At 44.3% G+C, this 12,280-nt stretch overlaps 1 protein-coding gene across 10 annotated transcripts in view; it reads left to right on the forward strand.

The window, feature by feature from the left end:
• Nucleotides 1-10,569, forward strand: part of pard3ab (par-3 family cell polarity regulator alpha, b) — a 239,351-nt gene extending 228,782 nt beyond the window's left edge. For 5 of the 10 annotated variants that reach the window (XM_042308154.1, XM_042308157.1, XM_042308156.1 and 2 more), the window contains 2 exons: nucleotides 2,435-2,583; nucleotides 9,235-10,569. In XM_042308154.1, the coding sequence (XP_042164088.1) occupies nucleotides 2,435-2,583; nucleotides 9,235-9,652 (567 nt within the window). In that variant the 3' untranslated portion in view covers nucleotides 9,653-10,569. Of the gene's footprint in view, nucleotides 1-2,081; nucleotides 2,174-2,434; nucleotides 2,584-8,713; nucleotides 8,847-9,234 lie in introns of those variants that run through there. The other 5 variants (XR_006080216.1, XR_006080217.1, XM_042308161.1 and 2 more) reach the window with 5 other exon arrangements.
• The last annotated feature ends 1,711 nt before the right edge of the window (nucleotides 10,570-12,280 follow it).

Below are 12,280 nucleotides of genomic sequence, written 5' to 3' on the forward strand. Positions count from 1 at the left end.
GTATCAGCGTTGAAAAATCATAATCGGTTGACCTCTATAGTGCACTGCTTTTGACGAGTGCTCAATCAACATCATGCCTTCTGTAGTGGCCACAGTGCCTGATCTAGACTAATGTCTAGTCCAAAGGAATAGAATCGCAGTGGGTTATCTCAATATGTCCGCTGACCCACCCATCATGGAACAAACACAAGGTGAATGGAATTCTGGGAATTCTATTCCAGGGCCCATAGGGTAAACAGTGAAGGGAGAGTATAGGAGTTACGGCCATGTAGAAGCACTGACCCTGTCACTGTAAGTGTTCTTAGCAGGTATTGATATTAAAGATCTGGCCAGCTCTGTGCATTATCTCCTCTACAGCCTGCCTGTTGAGGCCTGCTGTCCAATTTCTCTGAAGTCCAGCCTGTCTAATTTCTGTGTGCTGCAGAATAATTTCCCTAATTATCCGGTTCTACATGCTGTTTAGTTAGGTGTTCCAGGTTAGCTGAAGTGCAGTTAGACAGCTCTACATCCCCTGATTGGCACCCCTGTGGATGGTATATTTCTCACTATAGAGGAGAGCAAGTTCAGTAGGTAGAAAATGTTTTGGAACTGGGTACTACCTGAACTTGCTAAGTAAGAATACCGATTTTTCACTTTCCGTTACAAAGAGTTTTGCTATGGTGTGCCCTACAGAATCACAACCCTAGTTTCCGTGGGCTAATTCCATCACAGTGACTGATGGATAGATATCCAATCTGTGTTGTGGTTGCATTGGGGAACCTTTATTGAAGTCATTTACCACACAGAGCAGTGCATCGACTGGCTGCTTCCGCCAGCAGCGCTATATTGCCACACTGTATTGTTCATTTTAATACCTCCATTAGCTTTAGGTCTTCTGGGTCATGTTTTATCTACTGGTGTTTCCTCATGTTACTAAGGTATTATTTCAAGACACTAAAGGGATCATTCCCCAATACTCCCCCATATTGCAAATGGTAATTTACTTGTACGTGTATAATCACAGTAAAATTCACATCTGAAAATGACTGAGAGCTAGCGACATGGATGGAGGTGAGCTGCCTTTACGTGTCCCTGGCCTTGTTCCATGTTCTGTCTGGTGTCGCCATGGCAACAGATACAGCACGGCAACAGCCCAGGTTATGCCAATCAATCCCCGATGATTGCAGGGATTCATTATGTTTATGTGCATGTCTCGGAAGTCCTCTCAGCGATGACAGGACTAATCTCTTTTGGCCCTCCCACCACTAGTGTGGCACTGTATGAATAGTTGGCATTGCCCATAAAAATAATTAGATTGCCTTTGTATTATGTCTGATCGGGAGCCATTACACCCACCTCATGGCTAATGAAAGATGGGGAAGAAGAACAAAGGTGTGGTCGTTAGTAGTTACGCCGACATGTTCCAGGGAGGATGTGGGATGTCTCTCTCAAATGGCACCCTATTCCGTATATAGTGCACTACCTTTGACTAGGACCTTATCCATTCTTGCACTATTTAGGGAATAGGGTGCCATTTGTGATGCAGTCATCTGCCAGGAGGGGCTGGAGATAATTAAATGATGATGCTATTCCCAGGTGCCTTGCCGTACGGTGGTGTACACTGTGTGTTCAGGCGGGTTAATGACCTGTGCTAGGGAGGAGGGAGGAAGCCCTGTCACGATGTCAGCGGAGCAGCTACTTGCTTCTTTTAAGGCCCAGTGCAATCAAAAATGTGATTTTCCTGTTGTATCTATTTCCATACTATGAGGTTGGAATTATAGTGTAAGAGCTGTTTGAAAAGACCACCTGAAATGTCAACCTGCTTTGGTGGGTTGGAGTCTAATTTAGTTATTAGACCAATAAGAAAGAGTTCCAACTCTTTCTGCCCTTCCCACTCAGACCATTCCCAGGCTGTCCAAGCAAAAATCATGCTTGAGAAATGACTTTGTTTGTTTTTTTTAATTGAAAAGAAAAATAATCACAGTATGGTACTTAATAATTGTTACCCAGAAATGATTTAATACTGAGATAAAAACGGCTGCTTTGGCCCTTTTAACATCTACTTAACATTCATCACATCTCACTTGTCCCTACATCTCCAGCATGGTCCTCCATCCTCCCTAACCTCTCTGTCCGTTTTACCTGAGCACTATGAAGGACAAGGACAGGTAATGTCATCTCTGGATGCCTCCTGGTAAGTGTACTGCAGAGCTATATATTTAGATAGTTCGGCCAACTTTTAGACGCCATGTTTGTGCCTTTGAGCATTCCATTTATCCATAGGTTCATGTCACAGAACTAAAGTTACATTCAATTTCTAAGGGTTCATGTACTGTAAATGCATCATATTACATAACTCCATGTCCAAACACTAAATACATGGCTCTGGTGTACAGTACGTGTCTGTGAAAGTTGTGTGTTGAATAACCAGGATGTTGGCCCATTCCTCTTTCAGCAGAACACCACCAACACCGGTCCAAGCCCGTACCAGACAGATAGACAACAGACAGGCCGACACTCTGTGTCTGTAGAGATGCAGAGACAGAGGCAGGAGGAGAGAGACGCCTTCCAACAGGCGCAGAGACAGTACAGCTCTCTGCCACGGTAAGTGTGTATGTGTGTAACACACAGAAAGAACACCCGTAGTCCCTATTTGTTTTCCCAGGTCAAGGTAACATTACATATTAATGACCAATTGGCCATGGTATTATCCATTCATATGGATGACATCAGCCTGATATTATCAGCCGGAGTCTGCAACCAAGTCATTCCTGTCTGGAGTCCAAAGCACCAAACCCACAGCCAAATCTCAGAATAAGCTCAGTTAAACCACAGTCTGGGACTGCTTCCTAAATGGCCACCTATACCCTACATCGTGCACTACTTTTGACCAGAGCACTATAGGCCCTGGTCAAAAGTAATGCACGATATAGGGAACAGGGTTCCATTTGGGATGCAACAAGGGTGTGTCACATTACCCACCCCAGTAATCTGACATGATCGCACTAATCTGAGAATGAAGTTACCTTTGAACTACATGATCTGTGTGTTATTACAGGAAGTGGTGTGTCTGTCTGTGGCCTTACATGCTGAAGAAACCGCACGCGCGCAAGTTGATTTTGTTCACCCACACCAGATGCAATCAGGACACGCAGATTGAAATATTCAAACAAACTCTGAACCAATTAAAATAGTTTGGGGACAGGTCAAAAAGCATTAAACATTTATGTCAATTTAGCTTGCTGTTGCTAGCTAATTTGTCTTGGGATATAAACAATGAATCCACAGATAAAAAGGTAAATCAAATGAGTTTCTCGTCATCGCTCCTCCTTCAGGCTTATTTTTCTTTGGACTGTATATGGCGGTTGGCAACCAACTTTACGGTGCATTACCATAAAGATGAACTGAGTGTGGATCTCAGTTCATCTTTCAATCACCCACGTGGGTATTTGCACCTAAAAACAATGAGATGGGAGAGGCAGGAACAGCCGCGCTTTGAGCGTCACAAATAGAACCAAGTTCTATTTTAGTGCTTGGACACAACGATTGAATAACACGTATGTGTACATTTATTTTGCGACGTGAGCGATGTGGTCAGCATGTTATCTGCCCACGGTTAGAGGTATAGTTCACGCTTCTGATTGGCTCAGGGATTAGAGCAGGGTTTCCTTAACTTTTTCACTCAGCCGCCCTTTCCAACATTAGAGAACATCCCGCGCCCCCCCCCCCAGGTGTATTTCTATGGGTACAAGTTACTGACAAACTGTCCACACCCCTCTTGTTGGCTGAGATAACATTTTGCAGGTTTAAAGCGAATTTCCTGCAATTATACATATTGTCTTGTGTGTTCATGTGATATTTGAGGTACTCGAACGTTGCAACAAAATCAATGGACTAAAAAACCTAGATAAAAAATGTTGGCTGACATGGGTTGAGTTGTTCTGGACATTTCTGACAAGTTCTAAATAGCTCTCTAAGTTCTGCAATGACTGACATGACAAGGAAACCTGCTGATGCAATACCCAATTTCAAATTTGAACCATTAGAGGATTGTTCATCCTTGTTTAGCGAGAAGCTAAACATTGGCGCCAGAGGGGATGGCTGCCGTCTTATCGGCTCTTAACCAACCATGCTATTTTGTTAAAACCAAAATTGCATTGTTCGTAACTTGTTTTGTAGATAATGTTGTTGCTACCGTCTCGTACGACCGAAAATAGTTTCTGGACATCAGAACTGAGATTACTCACCTCAGATTAGACGAAGAGTTTTTCTTACACTGAAACCCTGATCTTTTTCCGCGAAATCTCAGTTGCCTTTTGAGGATCAGGCGACGAGTAGCTAATCTGCCCATGCCTTCCGTCCTGAAAATCGCTGAAAAAATAAATGGGACGAACTAAAAGCACGTACACTACCGTTCAAAAGTTTGGGATCACTTAGAAATGTCCTTGTTTGTGAAAGAAAAGCATTTTTTCTTGTCCATTTAAAAGAACATAAAATTGATCAGAAATACAGTGTAGACATTGTTAATGTTGGAAATGGCTATTGTAGCTGGAAACGGCAGATTTTTTTTGTAATGGAATATCTACATAGGCGTACAGAGGCCCATTATCAACAACCATCACTCCTGTGTTCCCATCCACGTTGTGTTAGCTAATCCAAGTTTATCATTTTAAAAGGCTAATTGATCAATAGAAAACCCTTTTGCAATTATGTTTGCAGAGCTGAAAACTGTTGTTCTGATTAAAGAAGCAATAAAACTGGCCTCCTTTAGACTAGTTGAATATCTGGAGCCTCAGCATTTGTGTGTTTCGATTACAGGCTCAAAATGGCCAGAAACAAAGAACTTTCTTTTGAAACTCGTCAGTCTATTCTTGTTCTGAGAAATGAAGGCTATTGTATGCAAGAAACGGAAGATCCCGTACAATGACGTGTACTACTCCCTTCACAGAATAGCACAAACTGGACCTAACCAGAATAGAAAGAGGAGTGCAAGGCCCTGGTGCGCAACTGAGCAAGAAGATAAGTACATTTGTGTCTAGTTTGTCGGGAACTCGGGCCTCTTTCTAGAAGAAGATCACTGACGTCATGATTCGGCCTATTCCCCCCCCCCGGAGTTCTCAGTTGTATTGAAAGCACCATAAATCCAGACAATGCCAGACTTTGACAAAGTTTTATGACAAAATTTGCCCACAAGAAGGACCACCGCACCACCTTCCTGTTCAAGTGAGCACAGCACTACAAGACGAGTCCAAAAATGTATTGTATGCTGCTGCATAAATGATGTAATATGCCAGGGAGGTAAGTAAATAAAACTCCCTAGAAAGGCCAGTCCCTAGAGAGGAACCAGGCTATGAGGGGAGGTCCTCTTCTGGCTGTACCGGGTGGAGATAATAACAGAACATGGCCAAGATGTTCAAATGTTCATAGATGACCAGCAGGGTCAAATAATAATAATTACAGTGGTTGTCGAGGGTGCAACAGGTCAGCACCTCAGGAGTAAATGTCAGTTCGCTTTTCATAGCCTATCATTCAGAGTATCTCTACCACTCCTGCTGTCTCTAGAGAGTTGAAAACAGCAGGTCTGGGACAGGTAGCACGTTCGGTGAACAGTTCAGGGTTTCATAGCTGCAGGCAGAACAGTTGAAACTGGAGCAGCAGCACGGCCAGGGGGACTGGGGACAGCAAGGAGTCATCAGGCCAGGTAGTCTTGAGGCATGGTCCTAGTGCTCAGGTCCTCTTCCGAGAGAGAGAGAATTAGAGAGAGCATACTTACCATCCTGAGACAAGGCCAAGTATATCCCACAAAGATCTCCGCCACGGCACAACCCAAGGGGGGGCGCCAACCCGGACAGGAATATCACGCCATTGACTCAACCCACTCAAGTGACGCACCCCTCCTAGGGACGGCATGGAAGAGCACCAGTAAGCCAGTGACTCAGCCCCTGTATTAGAGTTGGAGGCAGAGAATCCCAGTGGAGGGAGGGGAACCGGCCAGGCAGAGACAGCAGGGGTGGTTCGTTGCTCCAGAGCCTTTCCGGTCACCTTCACACTCCTGGGCCAGACTACAAACAATCATAGGACTGACTGAAGAGATGAGTCTTCAATAAAGACTTGATAAATAAATACATTTTCCTAGCCACCATGCTTCTACACCTGCATTGCTTGCTGTTTGGGGTTTTAGGCTGGGTTTCTGTACAGCACTTTGTGACATCAGCTGATGTAAGAAGGGCTTTATAATGTAAGCTGATGTAAGAAGGGACCGAGTCTGCGTCTCTCACATGGGTAATTGAGCTCGATAGGAGAAAGCCCTGCCTCCAGCTGTTTGTTTAGCAATTCTAGGGATCTTAAGGAGGCCTGTGTCTTGTGACCGTAGCGTATGTGTAGGTATGTACGGCAGGACCAAATCGGAAAGATAGGTAGGAACAAGCCCATGTAATGCTTTGTAGGTTAGCAGTAAAACCTTGAAATCAGCCATTGTCTTAACAGGAAGCCAATGTAGAGAGGCTAGCACTTCAGTAATATTCAGTAATAAGATTCTAGCAGCCGTATTTAACACTAACTGAAGTTTATTTTGTGCTTTATCCGGGTAGCCGGAAAGTAGAGAATTGCAGTAGTTTAACCTAGAAGTGACAAAAGCATGGATTCATTTTTCTGCATCATGTTTGGACAGAAAGTTTCTGATTTTTGCAATATTACGTAGATGGAAAAAGCTCATTCATGTCTTAATCGAATTATGGATTGCCTCTCATCTGCTCATCCTTCCTTTGTCATAGTTTGAACATCTTAATTGTCAGTAGAAACCACATTTGTTTAAGCAAGTCATCCATATCAGCTATATATTTTTTTAAAGGCAATAAATGAGGCAGAATTTGCTGTTTCGCTGCCAGACAAGGCTCCACTTATAGCCAGGTGTAGCAGGATCCACTCCATGGTGCTGAAAAGAAAGCTCTAATGTTGGGACAGCTTTATGTAGGTCCTAACGGTTTCTGTGCACTGTTTGTCACCGTTATAGTGCAATTAATGTATTGTTTAGTGTTGTGTAGTGGCTTTGTTGGCATGCATAAAAAAATGTTTACCCCACCAAGATTTACACACCAAGACATGCTATTATCGCCACTGCTGCTAGCTAGTACTTCATCAATTCAGCTTAGTCATTGGTTGCTGATACAGATTCCCGCTTGATGAATATTTGAAGAAGCAGCTTTGTTTATGGCAGAGATGTATTGTATAAATGTCTCCCCGATGCCTGGTCAAAGAAACATCCTGTGGCTTTGTGGTGTCATTTCATTGTAATTCTATTAAGGCCAGTTGTGTTTGGATAAACCTGTTTGTTTAAACATTCCATTGTAATTCTAGGCCATTGACGTGGAGTAATATGGGGCCTGGTATCAGCTTGTGCAATCTTGATTGATTTCATATGGCCCTTTGCTTCTGCAGCACAAAACTCTCCAACACACACACACACACACACACACACACACACACACACACACACACACACACACTGTCATTGGTTGAATGGATGAATCATGGCCTATTTGTGATTCATGTTAGTGTGTTCATAAACAGCGTTTTAGACAAAGGTCAGTTTCCTCCTGGTGAAGCTTAGCTAAACAAGGGGTTCAAGCGAAAATAGGCCTTGAACAATGACGCTTGTTGAGAGCCCATGTTCATCATTGACACACAGTATAGATATCACAGCAAAAGTCTTGTCATTTACATCAGGACCAAAGGGCTTCGGTGTCTGTAGAGAGTCCAATGGGTCCTGGCCAAAAGGAGAGCACTATGTAGGGAATAGGGTGCCCTTTGGACACAGACGCCATCCATAAGAGAGAGCTGGTTTACATTTATTTATAGAGAAACTGTGTCTTACATGTCAATGACGTGTCCCAAATGGCACCCTATTCCCTATTTAATGCTCTACTTTTAACTAAAGCCTTATGGGCCCTGGTCAAATGTAGTGCGCTATAGGGAATAGGGTGCAGCCCACATGTACAGTACTGGCATAATATCTAATGGAAAAGAGAATAGATAGCTGGTTTACATGTATTTACAGAGAAACAGCCCAAGTGTGTCTCTTGTGTCAATGTATGAAATATAATCAGATATGGAGTCGTGGAGCCCCATCTTTTGAAATTGGAATCATTGAAGCATGGGTTTAAAATAAACAGCTGGGTTTTTGTTTCTGTTATTGGTTGAAAGGCTAGCATTTCTGTATCTAACCGCCGGTTGTATTTACACAAAGGTCTGGGTACATTTCTCATTATCATTTTTCCTTCAAATACAGAAATAATACAGTTTCTTCACAGCTGGTTGATAAACCTGCTAATTATGCATGGCACTGAGACAGAAGCCTGTTTGTTTCAGCCCTGGCTTCAAATACTATTTGAACTCTTTCAAATACTTTTTGAGCATTTACTCTAGCCTGCCAAGAGTGCCAGATAGGTGGGGTTTACAGTTTTGGGACTATTCTATTGGTCCATTAGGTCAGACAAGCACAGATTAAGTATTTTTTTTAATGATTTAAAATAGTGTTTGAACCCAGGTCTAGTTGGTTGATGTTATTGTGTCTGTTCCATTTGTCATGCCCCTGCGATAAGCAGTGTTCAAGGCCTGCATTTCTTAAGGGCTGAATACAGAGTCAACAAAGTGCCCAGTCAAGCATGAGTCTGGGTGATGTCACACACACACACACACACATATATATATATACATATATATTTGTGTTTTGTAGGGAAGGGAGCAAGCTGACAGCTCTGCTTTTAAGATCCTGTGTGGCTCAGTTGGTGGAGCATGGCGCTTGCAACGCCAGGATAGGGGGTTCGATTCCAATGGGGGACCAGTATGGAACAAAAATATGAACTACTGTAAGTTGCTCTGCTAAATGACTAAAATGTAAGATACCATGTCAGATGTCTAGTGTCAAACCGCCGCAGACACATAGTGGGCCGAGTTGAGTCTCATCTGCAACAGGGCTGCTATTACTGCCTATCAAACCCAATGGGCCGGTCTGTGCATCACAACAGGCCTAAATGGATGGGAATGGCTGTGCCACTGTCCCTCTAGGTGTATGTGTTTAATTCTGGTTTATCGTGTGCTAAATTGCCTATTGGTCATATGTGGCGCTGTGCCTTGTCTGCCCCAGCCTCTCTCTGTGGAAAATCCTCTCTTTCTGAACTCCTTCTCTTTAAAACCCTCTTAACCTCTTTACTCGTGTCTCACCCTGTCTCCTTTTTATTCTCTCCCTCCCTCCAGACAACCCAGGAAGAACCCTAGCTCCATCTCTCAGGACTCCTGGGTCAAGGTCTACCCGCCGGGCGAGGGCTTCCAGACGACCAAGGAGAACCCTCGCTACTCCAGCTACAAGGGCTCCAGGAACGGCTCCCCGGGGGTGAGCAGTGTGAATGCCCGCGTCTTGCTGGAGGCCCAGGAGCTGCTGAGGCAGGAGCAGAGACGCAGGGAGCAGAAGGCCAAAGGGAAGCAGCTACTACTAGCACCCCCGCAGGAGCACCACGGGAACAACACCTACAACGCCACTCCGTCATACTCAGCTCACATGGACCCTGTGTCGCCTAAGGGCCCCTATAGACAGGACGTACCCCCCTCGCCCTCCCAGCTGGCCAGGCTCAACAGGCTGCAGGGGCCTGAGAAGGGGAGGCCCTTCTACTCCTGAGGGGATAAGGGCGGGGAAGGGACAGGGCAGCCAAGAAGAGGCCACAGTTGGTGGTGACTACTTCAGGAGCTGATTAGCTATAGAATGGGGAGGCCCTTCTACTCCTGAGGGGATAGGGACAGGATGGGCCAGAGGTGCCATAGTTGTGGACAATGTGAATAGGGAATGCACAGTGAGTGTTAGTATTAATGGCCTCTTAGTGCACTCCATTCAGTCCCAGTCAGTCCTGTTTCCTCACACAGACTGTTGTTAAATGAGACTTTCAGTGCCTCCTGTGTTCATGGACATGATGCTTTCTGGGGTAGTAGTGGTGTTGTGGGATTCATAGACATCTGTCACCCTCACGCTCTGACAATCATACAGGCAAACAGATGTTTTTTCAAACAATGGAGGTGTGTGTGTGTGTGTGTGTGTGTGTGCGCGAGACTGTCTTAATGTATGTATGTGCGTTATGCTAGTGTGGTGTGGACACTTACAAGGTCGCCTGGTTTGGTTAAACCAGGGCTCCTACTTGACCTGCCCTCCCCTGGACATGAACCTCCCCATAGTTGGTAGTACACTAACATGTCAAAACAACAACGCTGAGCTCTCACTATTCTATTTCTCTGTTTTCATCCTTTTTTTCTTTACTTCAGTAGTCACCAGTGGGCTAGAGAAAAGAGAGGGAGTGTGTAAAAGGAGGGGGAGCATAGCACTGGTTATTAATGAAGGACTCTCATAAATTATTCATGTGTGTGCCATCTCCATGGAGAGAGAGAGAGTCTGATCCACCGCCTGGCCTCTCTGCTCTGGGCACGGCTAACCTGGCCTGCCTGTCTCTGGCTTCCTCCTCTCCCTCACCACCACTTTCTCCTCCTTCTCTCCTCCTCTTTCCCCTATCCTCCTCCCCCTCACCACCTATTTCACCTCTTCTCCTCCCCCTCACCTCTTTCACCTCTCCTCCTCTTCCACCTCTCCTCCTCCCCCCACCACCCCTTCCACCACTCCTCTTCCCCCTTCCACTCCTAGTTCACCTCTTCTCCTCCCCCTCACGTCCTTTTCCAACTCTTCCCCTGTCAACCCTGCACTGAATTTTGCATCACAAGCTGCCTGCCACAGCCAAAGAACAGAACACAGCACCTAGAGGCTGCTGTGTAGTGGAGGGCCACACCACAGTTTCTCTCCTGCAGAGAGACAATCGGAGTACCAACGCAAGATTTAGGTTCAATCTTCCCTTGTTCATAAAAAAGAAATAGTGTTTGAGTGGTAATTGCTTTCAGCTGCCGTATAGCGGAGTACTAGTGAGTCGCTCTCCTCTTGTAAATATTGGACCTTTAATGTAACGATGCTCTGATGTCTATGAAATGTACCAAATGGTGGAGATGAATTTCAACCGAACAAAGGAGAGCACAGAAAAGATGAAAAATCTAATGACTGTGGTACGTACTCTGTGTGTCCCCTCGTGGTATACTATAACAGAAGAGTCTGGCACCTCACTGCTTTGGAGATGTGCTTCAGTGTTCTTCCTATGCCAATTACAGCCATACGAAATGCATTAGCTTCCATTTGTGAGTTAATACAGTCTGTGTCCCAAATGGGACCCTACTATCTACACAGTGCACTACGGGCCATGGTCAAAAGTAGTGCATTAAATAGGGAATCAGCTGTTGAACACATCTAACATGGAAATAAGACTGTGTTCTGTCGTCTGTACTGCAGTACCTTGCCAATGTCTGCAGTCTGGTTGGAATCTGTTGTATGGTGTCCATTGCTAGCTTAGTTCCAGATCTGTCTTGTTAATTTCTATGGTCGTTATAGTTAACAAGGGTGTAGGCAGAAGTTCCCCAGGCTATGTTGCTGATCTTATGTCAGTTTTTCATTTTCCTCACTAAATGGTTAAGGTTAGGATTGGAGGGAGGGGAAGTTGATCCTATATCTGTACCTAGGGGAAACATCACCCCAGAGTAGTGAATAAGACAGGGTAAATAGATCTGGGATCAGGTGGACCATCTGAACACCACTGGCTAGGTTGAGAGTTCAATAATAAGTGCCTGAGATGCCATGCAGTTCCTGAATAGGGAAAACAATGTGGATTGTTCCTTGTTGTAGCTAAATAGACACAACACCATCATACCATGTGTTTTTAACATAATATTATCATCTCTACAGCACAGTATGTGTTTTGATTGTTTTGGGGCTTTTTTACAGTGAGAGTTCAAATAAGCCTCTGCACAGCTGATCAGTGTATTTGTATCCTGTCTGTTTGACATTGCCTTCACAATGCTGTACGTATCATGATGTTTAAAGTATAAAGCTATTGTAAGCACAGTGCAATTGTTTTTCAGACTTTGACATGATATGTTTAGACATGTATACAGACACGTTTCCTGTACATATCACATTTAGAATAAAAGGAAGGCTGTTTCATCCTGTTTACAACTATCTCTGGGTTGTCCTCGATTTGTCATCCTCTCCTTTGAATAATGAACTGGCAGTGATATCAGGTTATATCCTCATTAGTAGCAGTGAGTCTGGTTTGATCCACTCTTGTATTTGTAATATGCTTTTGCCTTTTGTATCAATAGGTTATTGCAGTTCTAGTTTCACATCTTTCATGTACACAGCTCTACGAGTGTCTCTGTATCCTTG

The sequence above is a fragment of the Oncorhynchus tshawytscha genome, linkage group LG28, assembly GCF_018296145.1.
Source record: "Oncorhynchus tshawytscha isolate Ot180627B linkage group LG28, Otsh_v2.0, whole genome shotgun sequence".
In the NCBI taxonomy this organism is placed as follows: Eukaryota; Metazoa; Chordata; class Actinopteri; order Salmoniformes; family Salmonidae; genus Oncorhynchus; species Oncorhynchus tshawytscha.